The sequence below is a fragment of the Poeciliopsis prolifica genome, unplaced genomic scaffold (assembly GCF_027474105.1).
Source record: "Poeciliopsis prolifica strain line A6 unplaced genomic scaffold, Auburn_PproV2 SCAFFOLD023, whole genome shotgun sequence".
NCBI classification, from domain to species: domain Eukaryota; kingdom Metazoa; phylum Chordata; class Actinopteri; order Cyprinodontiformes; family Poeciliidae; genus Poeciliopsis; species Poeciliopsis prolifica.
The window spans coordinates 7,980,475-8,003,397 of NW_026562398.1; the positions used below are offsets into that span (position 1 = coordinate 7,980,475).

The 22,923-nt window shown below is 36.2% G+C and overlaps 2 protein-coding genes across 2 annotated transcripts; one reads left to right on the forward strand and one right to left on the reverse strand.

The window, feature by feature from the left end:
• Window positions 1–1,618: 1,618 nt before the first annotated feature.
• On the reverse strand, window positions 1,619–7,557 carry dazap2 (DAZ associated protein 2). Its single transcript, XM_055045903.1, has 4 exons — window positions 7,393–7,557; window positions 4,811–4,929; window positions 4,479–4,727; window positions 1,619–4,402 (listed from the first exon to the last, which is right to left on the reverse strand). The coding sequence occupies exons 1-4, from the start codon at window positions 7,403–7,405 to the stop codon at window positions 4,274–4,276; spliced, it is 510 nt and encodes a 169-aa protein (XP_054901878.1). The 5' UTR covers window positions 7,406–7,557; the 3' UTR covers window positions 1,619–4,273.
• A 1,099-nt stretch (window positions 7,558–8,656) lies between these two features.
• On the forward strand, window positions 8,657–22,622 carry pou6f1 (POU class 6 homeobox 1). Its single transcript, XM_055045904.1, is given in 16 exon segments — window positions 8,657–8,984; window positions 9,601–9,690; window positions 11,825–12,016; window positions 12,790–12,924; window positions 15,041–15,266; window positions 16,223–16,476; window positions 16,562–16,614; window positions 16,616–16,688; window positions 17,744–17,841; window positions 17,843–17,975; window positions 18,671–18,719; window positions 18,722–18,757; window positions 18,842–19,010; window positions 19,891–20,047; window positions 20,049–20,137; window positions 20,139–22,622. Coding segments are annotated over 15 exon segments (1,809 nt in total). The 5' UTR covers window positions 8,657–8,984; window positions 9,601–9,639; the 3' UTR covers window positions 20,233–22,622.
• The last annotated feature ends 301 nt before the right edge of the window (window positions 22,623–22,923 follow it).

Consider the following 22,923-nt stretch of genomic DNA (forward strand, 5'->3'; position numbering starts at 1 on the left):
CTGTTACATTTATGTTGAATTGCTTTTCTTTTTAATTAAAAAACTGACGATACAGAAACTGCTTTTGTTGCACCTGATTTAATTTTCTATATAGAGTTACTCAAAACTTTTTATGTGTGGAAGATGGTAAAGAAAGTATTACCATGTATCTTCAATCTATTTTAAGTTTTTTTTTTGTAAAATTGCTCCATTACACTTTATCAACAGTGATATGTTTGCCTACTTCAAAAAAGGTGTTGGAAAATGATTACCTAAAATATATTTAAAAAGCTTTATTTGCACTAGTTTAAAAAAAAAGTCGTTATGGGAGCAAGAAATTTAGGTGTAACTTTTTCTATGGAAACCTATGACGGGCATTATTTTTACACATTTATAATTTTATGAAATTGTACATAATTTTCCAAGGCACTGATTCTGTCCATGCTTTTAAACCGTGAACCATAAATGTTTCACATTTCAGTTCCGCAAAACCTTCACCGCTGGCCACAAATAGGAAGTGAGCACAAAGATTACAGGTCCGTTCATTTGTAAAAGTCAATTCTAAATAAGTTAAGCAAAATGAAGCAAAGATTTTGCTGCAGCTCATGTTTTAGAGTAACTGGATATGATTTATACGTTAAAAATAGATTGACTTTGTTCATGCAAGTGCAATGCTAACTGTGAAATGCTAATAAAACTAAAGCCGCACAATATTTGAAGGTCTTGCAATGGCGATATTATTAAATATTGTAATATCAGTCGCGATATTCCTCCTTGATTTGTGACGTTAAGCTTCGTGGGACGTATCTCCCGTGTGAAACGTCTGCTATCGCGAGACTCCGTCCAACTGGCTACATTAGCATGTAAAATGCTAGCTCGCTTACGGAACGGTCTGGGCTCTTCTTTGTTTACTTTAATTCGTTCCGTTAGAATTTTTACCGGGCCAATCAGCGGACAGCAGAAGTTATGAACGATGACGTCGCTGTTTTCGAATTGTGTGTTGCCTTAGCAACAGCAATGGAGAAAGTGAACGGAGCCGGTAAGTGTGTGTTGGTCACAGATATTGAATTAACATTAACAGCCATCTTGTTCAGCTTGGAACTTCTGTCTTCGCAGGTTTACAGTTTTAGTAAGCCTTTTAGCATCAATATGGCGCATTAGATTAATTTCAAACTTTACCAAATCGGTAACATTTTAAATTTCAGTGTCTTTGACGTGAAGTAAGGCTGAGTGAGAGATACTGCCACCTGCAGTTGGGAGTTGGTAGTCACTTAAATCCAGTGTTTTTGCAAAATTCGCCATATGCGTAGAATGGCGAAAAACTCGAGCGACTGATTTATGTAATTTGGAGTCTAGAGGGCCGCATAAAAAGCTAGTGAGGGTCAAATTCGGCCTGCGGGCCTTGAGTTTGACACATGGGTTCTAGAGATGTTGTACTGGGAAGCTAGTTCATTACATTTACAAATCAAACATGAACTGGTTATGTAATTTTCCGCATAAAGTTTGTATTAAAATAACTCGCTCTGCTATACAAAGAATTTTTTAATTTTTTTGGGGGGGGGGGGAATAGGAAGCATGTTTATTAAACTAATAATCGCCTGTGGCAAAAACCAAAATAAAAAAATAAATAAATCTCAGATGTTGTCAACATAAGAAACTTTTTACTATTCTACCAAGGGACTACACAAATGCATACAAGAACAAACTTACCACATTTCAAATTTCCAAAATAACCTTTATTCTAAACTTACATTTTAAATTTTAAGTTTAGTATAAAAAAGTTAAGTGCACCTAAGTTCTTTTTTTTTTGTTCAAAGTATTCCGTCCTTGACATGTCTCAGCAAACGTAGTGACACTCATCTCCTTTAGTAATCTTAAAAGATAGAATGTGTACCAAAGTACGTCACATCACTTTAGTACATACATCTATTTTACAAAATGTTGTAAAGAGAATCCCTGAACTATAAATGTCCATAATCCTTCAACAAAGAATGTCCCGTTTGCTGGCTGTGGTTGGCATAGCATCTACTAGTCAGCTGTGAGTTTACAGTACTTCATAATGCTGGAATGAAGCCATTTAAGCTGCTTTACAATCGGAGCAGAGATGGGGAAAAGAAGAAAACTTCCGTTTGAGTTACAGCTGGTAAAGTTTTGATAGCTGTGGCCTTTTTGTTTAAAAAAATAAAAGGTTAAGCTGCCTGAAGTGACAGCAGGAGTTGGGTTTCTTAAAACACTTGTCATATCAGAAGAAGGAAACAGATTTCCAGAAAGTTGGTTTGGGATTTAGTTATTATTTGGATCACTAAACAGCCAATATTTTGACTTTTGTTTCTGTTAGCCACAGCTATTAAAATTTTTTGCTGCTGTGTCGGATACCCAGTGACACTCATTCACACCACAATGATAAATGCTTACAAATATTAGTTTGTGGTATCCATACAGACAACATGTCTAGCTTCAAATACTTTATTTCGTTTTTGATTGACTCCAAAGATGTATTTTTATTTTTTTTAAATGACTTAAATAAACATGCTGACAGTCATGTAGCCTCATTGCAAGATCTTTGCATACACTTTGAGGCTTTTGTAACAACATGGCACATCTTTACATTAATTTTTTAAATGGAATAAAAATGGACTCAAAACTGTTGAAAAATGTCACAGCTTTTTTTCCCTTTTCATTTAAAAATGAAAACAGAATGTAAAAAGAGATTAGCCCCTTTTTTTCTGCAACTCCTCAGTTTTGCTTAGCAGTGCATTTCAGATAAAAGGTACATTAGCGAAAGGTGCAAAGTATGCAGCAACTCAAAGATGCAGGTGACTCACATTGTGACAGAGGAAAATCCACAATAGATTGCAGTCATGGGAAACTGAAGGCTTGAGGAGCCGACAGTGTCACAACTTCTTGTTCAAGGATATGTTTGCTTTTTCAAACGGTGACGATTAAAATTTGATGTCACAACTTATTATAAATGCATTGCCGGCTAGATCTTTGGCACAACCAGCTCATTGGTTATACTGTCAAATCTTTTCTTTACCTAACTACTTGTGTAAATCAGTCAAAATATTGAATCACGAAAAGAAAACTGAAGTATTAAATGCATTTTTGTGAAATGGTTACAATCTTCTAAGAAAGATGATTTTTTTTCATACAACTTTAAAGATGTGTAAACAAAAAAAAAACCTAAATAAAAAAAAAAGAAAGCATAGCTCTGTAGATCTGAATAATAAATGTGCAGTGATAAACTCTGGGTATCCGACTGTGGAATAGAAACAGGATACATAAAAAGCTAAAAATGTTACACCAACCACCCCTTTCTGTTCATCTTACTATTTGGATTTACTTTAAATTTCTTTCCTTTAAGTTTACTGAAGTTAATTTGCTTCGATTCAGGGTTATCCCCAGTGCTCTTTGGCACTCCACTATGTTCATCTACAAGTTGCCCAACAAGGTACAGTAAACCACTTGAGATATTGCATTAACTCTTTTCTTAAACACATATTTGTTTTCCTTTAAATTAAATTTATTTATTTTACAACTGATTGAAATGGAACAATCTCTCAGAATGTTCATTGTGCAACAAATTTATTGTGGTGTTTTTTTTTTTTTTGATACTGTGCAAAAGACAAGACAGGTCTAACTAAATGCATCCAGGATGCTGGTTCTTTTTTTTTTTTTTCAATATATAGCAGAGACGGTAACGTCCCCTGATCATCATACTGGTATTTACACAAAACTATTACACTCCTATTAATTAAACTACACTAGAGATTTTCAAAAACGACAAGTGGAGATTTCTTTTAGTTTGCGCTTTGCGACTTTGTAACTTTGCTTCTTTGCGTTTTACTTTCACCATAAAGCAGCTAAACTATATAATGTAGGTCTGTTATTTCAACATTTTTTCTAAGTAGTTTTACAGGAATACATGAATATCTCAGTGTTATTTGTGACCATTTGATCAAAGGAGAATAGCTCTCCTGAGCAGACACGGACGCCTGAAATCCAATCTGGCGACCAAAGACTTTCTATCCAGCAAAGAATTATGGAGACTGAAAATTTTAAATCTGTGACTTTTTTTCCCTCTCAGGCAGTGAGAATTATCATTTGATCTGTAGGTCAGAAGTGGAGTACTGTACCTTTAACAAGGGCTCTAAAATATTACATTCCGTTAGGTGATATCAGTATTGTGGCATGGCCAAGCAGCCTGAAGAGGAAGGCGTATGGAATAAAGAAGGAACTGGGGAATCATCTGGGACGGGGTTTTATGTATGAACCAGGAGGGGAGTAGCTGCTGTTACCAGATGGTATACCCTCCACTGGATCCGCCCAGGAAGAAGTTATTCTTGCGCTGTGTCATGACAACATTGGCGCCCTGCATGGCGGCCAGCTGAGCCGCATTAGGGGGGTGTCCAGGCGGTGGGGGCTGAAGGGAAAGCAGGAAAAACAGACTCAGTTGACAGTTTTCGTCGAAAGCAACGCATTTTGACGTAAACACTCACGGGGATGGAGACGCTGCTGCCGGCTGTGAAGCGAGCGCCGGCGTCGAAGCCGCCGTCCACCATCACGGTTGATCCATGGGGGTAAACGGCTCCCATGGGGTAGTAAGCCATGGGGACATTCTGGCCCACCGGACCCACTTGCATGTGTGGCTGCATGGGCATGTACACCTGATGGCCAGGGTAATGGGAGGACATCTGTGGCACCTGACCAGGCACCTGAGGTGGAAGCACATATCTGGGCTGGTATATCTGCACACAGAGACGGAAAGCAAAATTAAACCTTCAGAAATTATAACCCGTCATAATGTCCAACTTCCATATTGCTAAATTACCTCAGAATATGCAGGTGGTGTGTCTGTGTAGGGAGGTGCCTGAGGAGACATTTGCATAGCAGGAGGGTATACAGGTGCAGTACTCTGCTGAGGGTACACAGACTGCTGTGGATATGAACCTGCAAGACAAAACATTGGGTTTTAAACAAAACACTGAAACCCCAGGGACTGAAGGGGAATTCCCAGGTTCAGAAAGGGCCTAAAGGATGATGATGAAGCCAGAAAATGTGTGTGAAGCCAGAACAAAATGAATGGAAACTAGGGCTGCAACTAGCAATTATTCTAACGATTAACTGGATAAAGGAGATTTTATTGGAAATAACTGCAGATTTTTCATTTTATCACTGGAAGATTTTTTTTTTTTTAGAAAAACAAAATTTTATTTTAAGGACATATCGGTCTAAAATGCAACACTGTATTCTTTTAGTGAACTCTTGACCATTTGTAGCAAAGGATGCATCTGCAGATAAAAAGACACAGCTCACAAAAACATGTGAAAAGCTCAGTCTTCTCTGCTTGACTTATCAATACAGCATATGGTTGATCTGTTGATGATTGTTTGGATTAACTGATTAATAACTGGAGAGTAAATAATTATAATTTTTTTTACAGGACATGAATTGGGTAAAACCCAAACTATGCCACTTGATAAAGATTTTTTTAATCTTAAATGGAAATATATATATATTTTTGTACAGTTTTGTCTTAAAGTTGCTCGGAGCCCGTTGTTTGTTCAGCAAATGTCCTTTTTTTAGTCTTATATAATTATTTGATTACTAAATTAGTTGGAATTTATCTTAACTGATTAATCATTTCAGCTCTGATGGAAACATAATGAGAACAGTGCTGTGCTCTGGGTAAACATTTTTGGTCAAAAACTGGTCATAGTGTGAAAACTATAGACCATCACTCCAAATAAAGTAACCTTGTTTTAAAACTGAGCAACCAACCACATGCTGGCTAACCGAACGTACAATCAGACCAATTAACTTATTGTGACCTCGTTAGACTTGTGTTATTCACCAAACAGAATAACAACAATAGATAATATTCTGCTAATAACTTAAAATGAGCGAATCATGTTGCAAAATATAACTAAGAATGTTATTTACTTAGCAGGAGTGAATAATTTTTGCAAGTAATTTATGACATATTGGCGTTAACATCAGAATCAGGCGATATTAGTAATTTTTTAACATCGGTAATCTCTTCTTGCCTCTTGTATTTGTTCGGTCAAATTTGTATTCCTAATATTTGCTTCCGTCTTTAACTTGATAGACTTTTATTAAGTTAAACATTTAAAGTCATATACAATTTTGTGTAAACGCTGATTTAAATTTGTATAAAAGGTTAATATACAAAGAATCTCTGTATAGATGGTTCTCTTGAATTTATTCTCATAATGGTTAAATCAATGTGGATTACTTATTACTTATTGTATTTTAGTTTAGATTGAATTTTCTTGTAATATACGCGTTTTAAAATTAAACCTGTGTAAGGAGAATTTCTATCACCTATGGGACAAACAGAGCTTGTATATTTATCAAATATTAAAACATGAAGCAAAAGCAGTAAGAAAATTAAGGCATTCATGTTTTTATTTTTGCTGTTTTATGCATGTAAATGGTGATAAAAACTACATTTTACAAGATGAGTATGGACAGTTTGGTAATTTGCAATCAAACAACTGTACCTTAATAGGAACAATGAACAACAAATGACAATACATATAAGCTGATGTAACAAAAATCTTGTGTATTAGGAAAATCTGAAAAATATTAAACTGAAAATAGATAGAGAATAATAAGATGTAACCTAAGTTGTCATTTATATCATGCTTTACAATTATATAGCTAACAAGTCAGAATTATCTAAAAAAAAACAAAACCAAAAGATCTTGAGGCAAACTGAATTCACTTTATTCTGATACCATCACAGAAATGTGACGTAGTAAAAAAAAACAAAAAAAAACAGCATAAAGTAAAACAGTTTCTTTTTCTGTGTTGCAGATTTTTTTAAAAATGGGCCAGTCGGTTGCAACATAATGGTTAAATTATTGTGAAAGCAAAACTAGCATCAGCCCTTTGTTTGGGGGATGTAAGCGTGTTTAGCCTTTTTTACAGTCTAAAATGATCCGCTAAACAGGAAAACAATCTGAATAGATGCAGCAAACAGCCCAAACTAAAACACTTCTTCAGTCTGACTGCACCAGAATAGGACTTCCATGTTAACAACACAACGGCGAACCAAAACAGTCCAGTTATGGCAGCTTTGCCGTTTTAAATGGTTGTAGCTCGATAAAAATTTTTTTAAAAAAACACAAAAAACCCCCCCAAAATGCTACCTGATCAGAATCAGTAAACGAATGTAACGAGAAAGTGAAAAAAATGTATTCATTACAGTATTTCAGACGCATTTAGGTTCAGTAAGTGAGCTTCCCAGAAGGCGTCAGTTTATTGTTATGTACGTAGCTAAACGTGAAGTCCGCTTTAGATAACGACAGCCCGTTCGGCTCTAGTTCTAACAGCAGCGTCGACTGACGGGCAGCTAGCTGACAAACTGAACCCGCTGTGGAGAAATACCTTTGTTATTCATTGTTGTGGATTGATTCGGAGGCTGAGGAACATCAGCTTGTACGGAGCTCTGCGTATCTTGTCTCGGCCTTGTTACAGGTTTCGGATTGACACTTCCTTGTTTCTTCTTGTTGTTGTGGAAGTGGTTACGTCATCCGTTCTTTATCTGCGGCTGCACGCACGCACGGCTCGCTCGCACGCCTGCGCCCTCTCTGGTGGAAAAGGGGAACTTGCTCAAACGCGAAGTGAAGCAAACAAAAATTCAAAAAGCGAATTTTAAAGCTAAACATTGCGGAGAAATATAAGTACATGAAAAGCACAAAAATTAGAAATTCAAAAAGAATATTTTTAAAAAATAATTTATTACCTAGAAATGATTAATCACAGATTTTAAAAACAGCTTACCTGTGTCTGACTCCAATTATTATACATAAATAAAATATCCTGAAAAGGGAAGAACACCTTTAATAATTGTATTTTTTACGTAAAAAATATTTTATGGTCAATACAAATAAGAAAGTTTTAAAGAAATTAGTCATTTTATTAAAACTGCAATAGCGAAGTTATTCCGAAGCTGGATATTTTACAATTTTTTTTTCTAAACTTATGAAGCCATGTGAATAACAAATAAGAATTTTAAATGTTCACATTTTAAAAATGTTCATACTGATATTCAAATTATGAATCTAGACCTTTACAATTAAGTGGTACAGGTGAAAGTTAGCTTGATTTGGTTCATTATGTTCAATGAAAATGACAAATACAGCATTTTTTAATAATTTTAAACATATTCATATTTTTGCAGAAGTTTAAAAAAACATTTATTATTATTATTATTATTATTATTATTAATTTTTACAATAATGCTTGATTACTTTTTTAAGCAACCAATGTCAACGTGTTTATTGCTTTTTTAAATTACTGATTAGCATTGGGTTATTTTCCAATTATTGCATTTTTTAAAAATTTCTGATAAAAATAAAAGAAATGTACTGTTGTACTGTTTTACTATGTTCACTTCAAAATTTAGTAAACAAAAGAATATATAAATCTGTGTTTTGTGGTTTTCATTTGCTGTAAGCCATAATAATCCAAATTCAAATATTTAAACCCTATAATCTACTGATGTGCAACTGTATGTCCGGATCCGCTCCGAATGTTTATTTCAGCGTGACAAACACTGCTCGACTTTCTCAATGCGGTACGTCCCCTTTAAGAGAACCATGGCACCGCTCAAGTCGAGGCAGACATTTTTCAATGCAAGATTTTTTTCTTGCATAAATTATGTTCATGACGTAGTGCAAAAGGACAATTTTGGGGCAATTTGTCCGACTTTACAGCTCTGGGGGGATTCCTTGAGACACCTGGAGGATTTCTGATGGTGTGAACTGTTGCAGAAAGGGCACCGTCATTAAATATTAAGGCAGAGGAGATCCTAACATTGCAGCCCTCCTTATCAATGCAAATAGCTCTCTTTTGTGTGCAGTCACAGCGCCTGTCTGGGAGCTGAGATGAATTTCTAATGATGGGTGACTGAAACAAACTGTGACAGGGAGCATTTTAAGAGCGGCGGATTACGGGAAATAAGCTGCATTTCCGCGGTAAGTTGCATTTAGAAATCGCACTGTGTCCAAGCTCGCTGCTGGCGCGGAGCAGCGAAATGGCGAGAGAAAATGAGTTTTGGTTAATATGCAATGCTCGTAATTAGCATAATTTATATATTTATGATAAAGAGAGGGAAATGCATAAAATTCGTGCTCTCGGCTCGGCTTGCCAGGATTTTCGTCGGCTGTGAATGGTGCTGGTCCTCCAAAAAGTGGCTTTTATTGACCAGGATGGGGGTGGGGTGCCCATCAACAGCCGCTGAAGTTTTGACAGATCCCCATCTCCCGGGGGGCTCTGCTGCAACAAACGCACCATCTTGAGCCTGTTTTGGAGTCTGTTCAGAATTTGCAACCACTTCGTGGATATTTTAACCATGTTTGAACATGTTTATTTGCAGCTTTTGTGCAACACAATATGGCCTGTTTATACTTACAGGCCCCTTTAAATAGTCTGTGTCTGCAGTGACTAAAATGGTCAGGAGTAACAGGGAACGTTAGCATGTTGGTTTATTTCAAAGGTAGCAATTGAGTTTAAAGTACAAATGCAATAAAACAAAGAATCTCTACATTTTTTTAGATGTGATATTTGCATAATCAGTATGTGTTTATCTAGGATGCCTGCAAGACATTATCTAAGTTGGTGCAGCAAGCCATGAACTCCCAGGATCCTGCCCAAGATGCCCCGCTCACTGTCAATGAGCAGGTAAAAGATCATCTGTTATTCATAACAATATATTAATATTCTCCTTTTTTCCACATTTTGTCCCAGCACAGCATCAAACTTTAGTGTGTTTTATTTGGTTATAATGTGATTTACTTACTCAAGGTAACTCATTGTTGTGAAACTGGAGATAAATTAAGCTTTGTTTTCCAAGTTGTTACATTTGACTCAAAACTCTTTTGAACCACTTTTAGTTCTTTTGAATTATATTGCTACTGCTCTAGAAATTAAAGTTTTTTTTTTCATTCTTTGCAAAATTGCTCAATCTCACTTTGACTAGGTGAAGAGCATTTACAAACATCGAATTTAAAGTTTTGCCACAGGTCATTTGGACTTATGTCTGGACTTTGACTAGACTATGAACTTATATTGTCCTTTAATCTTGGGCTCCACAATTTTGTCATCACATTATCAACGTTTGCAGTATTGTAATGAATAAACCGTAATGTTTGGATTATTCAGTTGGATATGATTATATATTTGGCCAGTTGGATAAATAAAAGCCCTTGAGGCACATGATTCATTGTGGAGTTTTGGTCTGTTGAATGTGGTGTGCAGTGTTAGTTAGATTCACTCCAAAATATTGCTTTGCATGGCTAGAGTGTTTAAATTTATTTAATCTCATATTTTCTGTATAAATCAACTACAGCAATTAATTGAACAGAATTTTAGTTGGTTATATCAGAGAACAGAGCAGAATGCAAACAGAAATATCACTTAAAATTTTAATTTGTGGTCCAAAATGATATTTCTTACATAACTGTCTGACGCACGGCTCTCCATTGAGATCACAACTCACTTCTGTATTAATGCTTGATAATTTCTGCTACTCTTTGCTTCAAAGACTGTCAATGTTTAAACTGCCATGCTTATTAATAATTTGTTGTGGATTTTCTCACCTGTAACGCTTTGTGTAGACATAGCCAGCAAGCCAAAATCAATCTTTATAACTCACAGAGGTATAAAGCTGAGCGTTGCTTAGGCTGCTTGTTGGCTGATGCCCTCTCCGTCATTTCGGTCCACTCATACGTCTTTTTTTAAGTTAGTTTTGGTTTTTGTTTTGTTTTTTGGGGGTCATCTTGTCCTAACATGTGCTTGGCTTCTCTGTCCTCCTTAGCCATTCACTGTCTGACAGCAGAAGTTTTTTTCAGCCATTTAAATCCTGCACTGTGAAATTCCCCCTGTCAGGGACATCCAGGTACGCATCACCATCTCTTTCTCTCTTTCTCTCTGCGTTTGTCTCCTCTGCATCCTGTCTTCCAGCCGCCTTGCTGCCTCTGCTTGGTCTTTCATTATTTCACTTTGTGAATCATCAACTATAGGTCAGCTCTGGGTTTAGAATATGCTGGTAGACGGGAGAATTATTGACGTTAGCACATAAAAGTATTCATAGCTCTAAAATTGTCCTAGACAATAGTAAGGGCTTACTAGCCACCAACAATTATTCTGTCTTTATGTTTTTTAATGCTTTGTATAAAACTCAAAAGCCCAAATCAGTTGAGTTGTATTAATGTTTCTTTTTTAATATAAACAATATTTGAAAATTAAGAAGTGATAGTCGATTTTGTTGAAAAAAACATGGAGAAACTGGTCAGGGTACAAATTAAACCTATTATGCATCCTTTCCTACCTGCAGATATATAGAACTATGTATTAATGTCACAGTTAATTGTGTTGCAGTAGTAAAACAATTTTTGTATTGTGGATAAGGCACCAAAAGTGGCCCTAGCCCAGGTGCTCTATACAGCACAATCCCAAGAGGCTGCAAAAGACTCATTCTTTTATCAGGACAAAACCTAAATATACGACCAGAACTGCATTGGAGCAGTTCTGATTAAAGCAATCACATGTGCTAGAATGGCCTAATCAAAGTTCAGATCTTAATCTAATTGAAAGTCTTTGGCAAGAGTAGAAAATTAATGTTCACCAAACTGTTCTGACTGTGGTTCTCTAATAATGTTCAAGAGATTTTAATATTTTTACAAGAAGGAGGATTTCTTTATTTTTTTTTTTTTTTTAAATAATTTAGCTAACTTTTAAAATGAATTTCTAAATTCTGGTCCTGTTGTACAGTTATTTTCTGGATCTCTAATCACCTCATAATTTGCCCCTGCAGGTTATTGTTATGTCCGGTCAGGAGACAATTCGTGTACTAGAAGTCGAGGTTGACGCATCTCTGCCGTCTTCGGTACCGGATGGGAAGAATGAGAGCAAAATTGCTGAGGAGGAAATGGCTCAGTGTGCAGAGAAAGCTGAAGCTGCCAGCACCCAGAGCAGCCCCACAGCGCCCCACAGCACTGGGACGCAGGTAAATCATTATTTTGAATCGGCTTCAGAATTGTTTTTCTGGTGCAACGAAGCTGCACAGTAAAGTGCTAGAGTTAGTGCAACTTCAGCTGTTACAGCTGAAAACTGGCAATGAGGTCTGCAATCTGGGCGTGGTGATGGATTCACACCTGAACCTTCAGAACCACATAAAGACAAATATAAAGTCAGCCTTTTATCATCTGAATAAAGGACTAATTGCTCAGCAAGAGTTTGGGAAACACATTCATTATCTTTAGTCGCTGCAACGGTTTCTTTACAGATTTACCTAAAAAGAATCAACCATATTCAGAACGCTGCTGCTGGCGTTCTGACTAAAACCAGGAAGATGGAGCACGTCACCCCAGCTCTAAAGTCCCTACACTGAAAGAATAGACTTTAAAATACTGTTGTTAGTTTAAAAATCACTAAAAGGTTTATCACCAAAACACACACCAGAAAGAGGCAGCATTCAGCTTCCTCTCCAAAGCTGAATGAAACAAACTTCCAGGAAACTGCAAAACATCCAAAACACTGACATTTCAATCAAGACTAAAAGCCCACTTTTATAGAGTTGCCTTTAAATAGAACATTGACCAACATTTTAATGTGTATTCACAATTTTAAAGATGGCACTCCTCTGTTTTTAGTATTTGCAACTGTTAATTCTATGATGTGTTCATTTTTTTTTTATCTTTTCTCAACGTAAAGCATTTTGAACTGCAGTGTTGCTGAAATGTGTGATACAATAAACTTGATTGATGGTGTCCTGCAGAGATCGGAGAGCAGCAGGGAGCGTCTGCTGATGCATCGGCTGCTGCTGTCCAAACAGTGAATCCTGCAGTTCCGCTCAGCGTTTCCATTGCCCAACCCCAGGCCACCATGCCCATTACAGTACAAGGTTGTCCACAGGTATGAACTACGGCATCAACTTTAGAGAAAACCTTTCGGAGAAATTAGAGGCAAGACCGCGAGCCAGGGATTGCCATCCAACATCAGTGTCTAACCTCATTAAAATTCCTTTCTTACCTTGTTTTAAGAGGACAATAAAAATTGCTTAATTTTAGTGTTTTGGAAGTTAACTTAAGGATATTTAAATTAAAACTTTGTTCAGATATGATTACAGATCTCATTTTAGAAAACCAAAAACAGGTTTCCTATAGTTTATTTATTTATATTGATAACTTTTCAAGGTCTTCGCAGACAAATGTAGAGTGACTTAGGCAAATATATAATAAGACGGAGGATGAAGTAAAACCATTATTAAAATAAAATAGAATGGGAAATATTCTGTATAGTTCCAAAATGGAAAAAAAATCTGTTCAATAGCAGCAAAGTGTCAGACAATAACAGCAAAACAGACTCACATAAAAACAGAATATAATGTATATATAAAAACAGAATAAAGAATGAAAATACTGCACACTAAGGGCAAATTTTCAACATTACACAGTGTAGTAATGAAAATAGTTCACTACAGGCCTGAATAATGTGCATCTGAGTTGTTGCCAAAACTTTCTCCAACTGAACAAAAATAAAACTGAAGTCATTATTTTTGGACCTAAAGAGGAACGATCTAGAGTCAATGCACAGCTTCAGTTATTACAACTAAAAACTAGCGATCAGGCCTGAAACCTGGGAGTAGTGATGGACTCGGACTTGAACCTCCAGAGACACATAAAGACAGTAACAAAATCGGCCTTCTATCACCTGAAGAACATCTCCAGGATTAGAGGACTAATGTCTCAGCCAGATCTAGAGAAACTCATTCATGCGTTTGTCTTTAGTCGCATTGATTATTGCAACAGCGTCTTCACAGGTCTGTCCAATAAATCAATCAAACAGCTACAGTTGATCCAGAACGCTGCTGCTCGCGTTCTCACTAGAACCAGGAAAATAGAGCACATAACACCAGTTTTAAAGTCCCTCCACTGGCTCCCTGTAGCTCAAAGAATAAATTTTAAAATACTGTTGTTAGTTTACAAATCACTGAATGGTTTAGCACCACAATACATCAAAGATCTGCTGTTGTTGCACAACCTTCCAGACCTCTCAGGTCTTCTGGTTCTGGTCTGCTCTGCATCCCCAGAACCAGAACCAAAAGAGGAGAAACAGCTTTCAGCATCTATGGACCAAAAATTTGGAACAAACTTCCAGAAAACTGTAAAACAGCGGAAACCCTGACTTCAAATCTCAAGTAAAAACGCACCTGTTTAGAGTTGCATTTGAAATGTAATATGTATGGATTTGATTTTGTAGATATGTATGTAATTTTTTTTGTTTTTTTCCTGTTGTGGGCAACGGGGCCCGGCGAATACCCGTGGTTAAACGGACAGCGGAGTCCGGCGGTAACAGGCGCTTAAATTCCGTGTCAAAGGGAAGGGGGAAGAAAGGGAAAAAAAAATAAATAATACTTGGTATTTTATTCTATGTTGCATGCCTTTGTGTTTTGTGTTTATGATGTAAAGCACTTTGAAATGCCTTGTAGCTGAAATGTGCTATACAAATAAAATTTGATTGATTGATTGATTGATTGATTTAATTAAAAATGTACAAAATATGCATGTATGTGTGCATTAAAAAACAACAGACTCTTTATAAGGCGTGAAAAAAAACTGTTAAAACAACAAAAATCTGCAGATACCAGCAGAAATATTATTAGAAAAGAATAAAAATTTGCAAATAACTGAAAATACTAGCAGGGATGTAAGCATTTTTTTGAGTTATTGAGAGTAATCAATTAATTTCTGGATAAATTAACATGAGCTCAATAATTTCCAATCTATTTATTGAATATCTTTTGATACTTACAGACAGAAAATCATCAGTTTTATTTACAGATTAATTCTGGGTGTTTTTTATTTCCAATAAATTTGTTGTTTTTGGTTGTGGTGTTTCATTTAGGATATTTAAAGCATCTTCCAGGTCTAGTGTAAAATATTTACAAAATTACAGTCTGTGCCATTATTATTGTTCTACTTGAAAGTAATTTCAAAACAACAATGGACTTTGTGCTCTGCAACACCAGGTTCTGACCCAGGAAAGCCTGGCCACTTTGATGACTGGTATGATGGCTCAGACGGGTTCACTGGGTCAACCTCTGCTTATCCCCCTCAACATGGCCGGTTCCATCGCCGGCCAGGGCGGATTAGCGGTTCTCACTCTGCCAACCACCAGCGTAGCCACTCTCCCTGGCCTCACAGCCGCAAACCCAGCTGGGAACCTCCTCAAGCTGCCCTTTGCTGGCCTACAGGGTAAAACACAGTTTACCTGCTGCTTGTTTCCCCCTCTCACATCCAGAAATGTATCTATCATAGATTCTTTTCTTTTTGTAGTTTTTTTTTTTTTCCCATTTTACCAAAAATGCTAAATCTTACCAAGTACATTTTTTCTACTTTTTAGTACAAAAATTATAGTTCACTTGAAATACGACAAAATTAACTTACAAGTAACTTTTAAGCAAGATATAGGAGATTGTTTTAGGTCAATAATTCTTTAATATTGAAATCAAGTGACAATCTGTCAGCGAAACTAGAACTGGGTTGCTACTGTCATTTATGACATTAGTAAAATAATCTGCCAGTGGAACTGATACTTTTTCATCAATATTAAGAAATTATTTAATATTGAATAATAATTTCAATATTAAGAAATTATTATTCATCAATATTAAGAAACAACTCCAATATCTACTGTATCTTGTAAATAATTAATTTGTATTTGTGAAAAAGTACCAGTTCTTTTGTTCAAATTTAAATTAAAAAAAATTTATTGATCCCAAAGGGAAATTAAATGTTGTTGTAACTCATTTTAATTAAAATTCTTCAGTTAGACTGAACACACTCTGTTTTCCCAGGGCAGCCTCATAAAGAGGATGGTTGTCCATAATTTTCTTGATTTTATGAAGAATACTTCTTTGCATCATATAACAAGATATTCTTCCCATGTAGTAAGTGAAATAATCTGCCAGTGGAACAGTTTGTTTTTAACCAATATTAGGGAATTATTGACCTAAATCAAGTTCTTGTATCTTGCTGAAAACTTACTTGTAAGTAAATTTGTTTTATTTCAAGTGTACCAAGATATTTGCACTAAAAGGAATTCAAAACCACTTGGAACATTTTTGTGTTTTTTGCAATGCACAAATTTAAACTCTTAAATATTAACAATCTCATCAGCTAATAGCTCCATTTTGTCATTTTCTTTTTAGCTGCAACAGTTCTGAACTCAGTCCAGCAGCCCCAGCTGCAGGCGAACACACAGGCAATGTTCCAGCCTCAAGCAGCGCCGGTGCAGACGTCTGTGCAGCAGGTGCCTCCTCAGCAAACTCAAGTCACCAACGCACAGGTCACTTCCGCCCAGGTGACAGCCGCCCAGGTGACCTCTGTGGCCAACGCCATCTCCCAACCCAACATTTCTGTGGCAGCACTTCAGACAGCAGGACTGTCCATCAACCCAGCCATTGTAGGGCTCATACAGCTCATCGTTTTTTACATTTTTCCTGTTTGCCCTCATTTTTAACCGTGTTTTTATACATATTTGTTCTCAGATAAGTGCTGCTTCTTTGGGTGCACAGCCTCATTTCCTCAGTTCTCTCACATCAACCCATCATCAACAGCCCCATGCCCAGTATGGCTGGCATCACCAGCCAGATCATCACAAACGCCCAGGGTCAGGTAGGTCACAAACAAGCTGTGGTACAATGTGAGATTAAGTGATACAGGTGTTTAATTCTTAAAGATTAACTGTAATGACCACCAAATAAGCCTGGAATGGACTTCACCTGATCTGTGAAGGTGTGCTGTGGTATCACACTGCAAAACACAAAATCTTTCCAAATATTTCTATTCTAGTTTCGAGTGCAAATATGTTATCACACTTGAAATAAGAGAAATCTAACTTATTAGTAACTTTTCAGCAAAATATAGGAGCTTTTTAAAGTAATCAATACCTTAATATTGATTAAAAATTACTAGTTTCACCTGCAGATTATTTCACTGATAACGAGACATTTTTCCATGCTGTAAGTGAAATAATCTGGCAGTGATACCAGAACTTTTTAATCACTATTAACGCAATATTTACTTAAAACTAGCTACATCTCATTGAAAAGTTATTTATAAGTAATCTTGTCTTATCTTTAGTGTGATAAACTACTTTGTAAGATTTTGTGTTTTCACAGTGCAAACCTTGAAATCACTGCATAAACACAAACCCTTACAACGTACTTTTTGTCTAGTTTTTAATGCTAATAACTTAGTACACTTAAAATAAGACAAAACTAACTTAAAAGTAAGTTTCAGCCAGAAATTAGAGCTTTTTTTAAGTAAATACCTTAATCCTAATTAATAAGTACTTGTTCTAAGCCAGCTGCATATTATCCGAAACAAACAAAAGCATCATCCTCCAACTACTTCCTGTCATCTTTGTCATTTTGATCATGTGACTGATGTGATGTAAAAAAGTGTTTCCATTACAGTTTTGCAAAATACATATATTTCAATATGACCAAAAAAACCACCTCATTTTAGCGCAAAAACTTTTCTATCCAAAAACAAAATTGCTTTTTCATCAAGTAAATTATTTTTATCATTTCAATTTGTCCAGTGTTGTAGTTAATGGAAATGCAGCTATTGAGGAAAAAAGTTGTTTTATTATTCAGTGTATGTAAACTTCTAATTTCAACTGATTGCTGTTTGAAATAATTTATTTTGCTTTACACAATGTGCAGGTGATAGGAACTCTCCCGCTGCTGTTGAACCCAGCGTCTCTGGCTGGAGGGACCGCAGCTCCCTCTCTGCCCCTGCAGGGTCTGCAGGTCCAGACCATCCCCACAGCTGCTCCTCAACACCCAGGGCCAAATTATCGCAACTGTGGGAAACGGACCTGCTGCCGTTGCAACTTCTGCTGCAGTTCTGCCCAAAACTACAGCTCCTACTACAGTTAACAAACCAAACGCTCAGGTAGAAAAACAAATCCTGTTTGAACTGAAAGAAAAGCCCCAAAATAAACCAAATTAGTGACAATGAAATCAAAGGGGCGGTATTGTGTAAAATAGAGTTTTTGAACTGTACATCATGTCGTTATATTTTTATCTCACCAAAACATATATCTGGAGTGTTGCCTTGATTCAAGGATATCCTTTAATCTCCAAGGCAACCATCTATGCATCTATGGACGTAGCTCCGCCTTTGAGGCGCAGCTCCTCCTTAAAGCTGCAGTTTCCAAGTTTTCAAGCTCTCAACTATCCCAGTAAGCTTCTTCAGACTAGACAGTAGGAATTAGCAAACACCTGGTGGAACTCTGCATCTACTGAGCTCATCATAAAAATGCTGTGATAACTTCCTGAAGGGTGCGGGTCCACAAAGAGCAGGAATTTTTAAAGACACAGAGGCCCAATTCCAAGGCTTTAAAAAAATATGTATGAAATTTATTTTATTTGACACAAATAATGTTTTAATAACAACTGAAGGTAGCGTACAGAAGTTACTCGATTTTGCTATAAAACAGCCTGGAAACCATAATACTGCCTCTTAAGAGAGCAGAGAGGTGTGAAGTTTCTGTTATCCACAAATAAGCAGCATCTATAAATTGTGACCATTACTGTTTATTTTCAGTGACAAGTGTCACTCAGTCACCTGTTGTCATTGCACCGCAGCCGTCTGCACTGAAGAACTCGACCGCACTCACCTCAGCAGCACCCATCGCCTGGGACACATGGCCAAAGTGGGGCAGCTTGTCAGCAGTACGTACACCTGCTCTCTACCCTCAGCAGAGGAATGTTTAAACAGCAGCCAGATATTTTTAACCAGGCTCCTCACAATTTCAGAGCCTCAGCAGGGAGTCAGCAGCGAGGAAGGGATTAATTTGGAGGAAATCCGAGAGTTTGCCAAGAACTTCAAGATCCGTCGGCTGTCGCTGGGCCTCACGCAGACACAAGTCGGGCAGGCCCTCACTGCGACGGAGGGTCCGGCGTACAGCCAGTCTGCCATTTGCAGGTAAGTGACTCACCTGTTCTTTTTCTGCCGTCACTGCTTAGAAGCTTTCCTCTGTGTTTCCTCTTGTAAAAGTGCCAGTGTTTCATCACATGCTGACGCTGTGTGCAATGCGTCGACAGCTCTTCTTCACAGCCAAAACGTTGACTCACAGAGGAAGAGAACGTTTTTGATGATCGTATTCTGCTAAGGAACAAGTGGAACGGTCCACTGAAGAGAGGGATGTGCTTTACTGTATATATATTGATATATATCACTGGAAACAGATCCTATTTGAAACACCTATTTAAATTAATTAGAGTACATTCCATAAATGGTTATACAAAGTATTCACATCTATTTTTCACATTTTATGTCGTTTCAGCCACAAATGTGTTAACGTGTTTCATTTAGATTTTATGCAACAGATTATTGAAAGTGTTCTGTGTTGCCATTCAACGCCTTTATTGATCCTATTGATCCTAAATGAAATTAAAAGCTTAAAATGCTATCAAAAGCCACCTAATTGGTAAATAGAATCCACAGGTGACATATTATGCTTCCTTTAACTGATTATGATAGGTCAATGCACAAAATCATTCTTGGATCATGAAAATTTAGTGTGATTAGTTCTGCCTATTTTGAGAACCTATTTTCAATTACCTGTTTTTGAAACGGCTAATTTTCTAGACATCAAAAAATATTAACTTATTGCATTTCTTGTTCTTTAAAAACTCTAGACTGTTTTTTAGAAGCAGTAGTGACCCAAATGGACGTACAAAAATGTGTAAAATTAGAATTTTGAATACGTTTCTTTTAAAAGTCATATTGTAAAGATCCATTTTGAGGTTTTTCTGTCATTTCTATTGTTGATTGGAAAAGTTTTCCCTCCTTTCTGCCTCAGGTTTGAAAAGCTTGACATCACCCCCAAGAGCGCTCAGAAGCTAAAACCGGTTTTAGAGAAGTGGCTGGCTGAGGCCGAGCACTGGAACCAGAAAGGCCAGCAGAACCTAATGGAGTTCGTTGGCGGCGAACCGTCCAAAAAGCGCAAACGCCGCACCCAGTTTTACGCCGCAGGCGATCGAGGTCCTTAACTCCTACTTTGAGAAGAACGCTCTGCCTACAGGGCAGGAAATTACAGAGATCGCAAAGACTGAATTATGACAGAGAGGTGGTCCGGGTCTGGTTCTGCAACAGACGACAGACACTGAAGAACACAAGCAAGATCAACGTCTTCCAGGTTTAGGAGCAACCTCATTCTCATCTTCATTAGGGTGGGTGGAAAATTGAATTAGTTTTTTTTTTTTTTTTTAAATCAAGAACATTGTAAAGTTGTGTATGAAAAACGAGTTAGAACTGTGTTCTCAAGTTGTGTATGTAAACACAGTTGGTGCATACTCAGTTACACTGCATGGTCCTTTTGTTTTACAGTTTTACACTGCAAAACCCCACCAAGTAATTTTAGTCTAGTTTCTGATGCAAATGTATCAGTACATTTAATAAGACAAAATAACTTTTCAGCTAGACATACAAGGTTTTACTTGTACATTGGCAGATTATTTCACTTATAACACAACAATTTTTCATGTTATGCCTGAAATAATCTAATGGAACAAAGGAAAGAATTTATTGACTTAAAACAATAAATCTTATTTTAAGTTCACACTTGTGCTTGAAACTGGACCAAAAATACTTTGGTGTCAAGATTTTGTGTTTTGCAGTGTAACATGCCATATTTAAGAAACTTGAGCTACCTTTTTTTAATAAGTGGTTTTATAAGCTAACCCTTCTCATATATTTTAAGTTTCTGTACAGTATCTGTTTTGTTCTTTTATATATTATTCTCTCATTAGCATATTTGAAAAATGCAGAATAATAGGACAGTTTTAGCTGGTCGTTTCCTGGAGGTTCATCAGACTCTGAAAAGGCAATAACCTTATTTTCAGTTTTAAGTGTTTACAGAACACCAGTTACTTTAATTCTGCCCAGCGCTTTGGGACAATCACCTCTTTGATAGATAATCAGAAACATGAGCTCGTTCTTTCTCATTTGGTCAAACCGCGTGAACTTAGTCACAATCTCAGCTTTGATTACATTGGACTGCAGACACACCAGGTTTGTTGGAAACTAAAACTGTGGGTGTCTCTTTTTCATGTGTCATGGCTGAATGTGTGACTTTGGTGACTATGATACATGAACACACCAATCTGTCTTTTGAACTTTATTTTTAAATGCTTGTTTTGTTCAAAGGACATTTTGCCTCATTACCTAATATCTGTAAGTAAAAACTTAGGAATATATTTATTGGCACCTCTGGCAAAGATGTGTCAAAAAGCCCTAAAATAAATTAATCTTTCTTCGGAGTTCAGTGGAGAAAAACATTATTAGTTATTCTTTGGCTCACTTCAAGTGTTTGTGGTGAAAAGATAATTCTGTGCATCTTTTTACCAAAACATTTTTATGTTTGTAAGGATAAATTAAGCTTTTCTCTGCTATATTTCTCATACAAATGGTTGACATGAAAACTTGGTGACTTGTACTTCTAGGGCTTTAAATTTGAGCGTCAGAGTTTTATTTTAGTAAAGTAAATTTGGATTCTTATGCAGCCTTGCAACTAAAATAAATTCCTCCCTGACTTATGTTTTATTCACAACAGAGTCGTTGATTACCAGATAATAGAGATGTATAAAAAAAATGCTCCAATTATGTTTATTTGAGAAAGAATTGTTGATATGGTTTTTGAATGTACTCATAAGTTATATCTACAATTGGTTTATTTTAAAGCTATTTGTAACTAGGAGTGCCAACAACTTCATCCTAACAGGCCTGTATGGAGCCTAATATAAGTTGATATAGATTTTACTGCCAAGTTTTTTGATGTTCCTCGTAAAATTTGAAATCAAACTCCTTAAACTAATAAAAATATAAAAACATTATCAGCTTAGCTGCGTGGAGAAATGCAGATTGTTTGGTTAGAACATTTAGTTTGAACAAATTTATGGACATTTCACATGGAAACATTCTTTGGCAGTTCTCTTTCTCCTTCCCGTTATTTAAGAATTCGTTTGCACTTTAGTGAAAGCAGGGAAAGTGAATGAGCTGCTTGCAATCACGATGTCAGTGTAGTACCAGATTTACGTGTTTTGGAAAAAAATAAAGAGGTTTTTTGTTTACTGCTATCGATTAGTAAGAAGCTTTTGGAAAATGTAGCAGTACCCTACAGGCAAAATGGCAAAACTTTTATTTACTATATATGCAGATGAAAAAATGTAAATTACTACAATTTTTTTACTAATATGCATAAATACAAAATGTTTTGAGTTTGTGAAATCATATCTTAATAAATGATGCATTTTATGCTCTATCTCATGGTTGCCTTATGGGCTTTTAATGCAGTATACCTAACCATAAAAACATGAGTCTTGGTTTAAAATGCTCAGCAATTTAAAAAAATATTTAATTATGTTTATTGTTGTAAGTTATGTAATAAAGAAAAGTTAAAACATTATTTCAGAATAAATAAAAGGTACTACTCATTTCACTTAGCAAGCTGTTGATGTTTCAGATCTCCACAAAATAAACATTCAATGATTTTTGTCTTTTTTTGTCAAAAGAATAAACCATCTTTAACAAATACTTGCATGTATTTGTATTTGTATTTGTATTGGTTGTCATTTAAATTGGTTGTCATTTAAATCATTATTATTTTTATATCACACCAACCTGATGACTCTCTCCATTTTTTTATTCCCACATGTCCTCTGTTGACATTTCAGGCATAACCTATGGAGACGTTGGTTACCTGTGTTTATCTCTTTTCTCTACAATAAGGATTTATAGAGATCATATTCTGATTGCATAATTGATCTTAATTGATAACTGAATTGCAGGTGTTATCAAAGTAGGTGGGTGGCATTAATGAAATGGAAACCTTTGT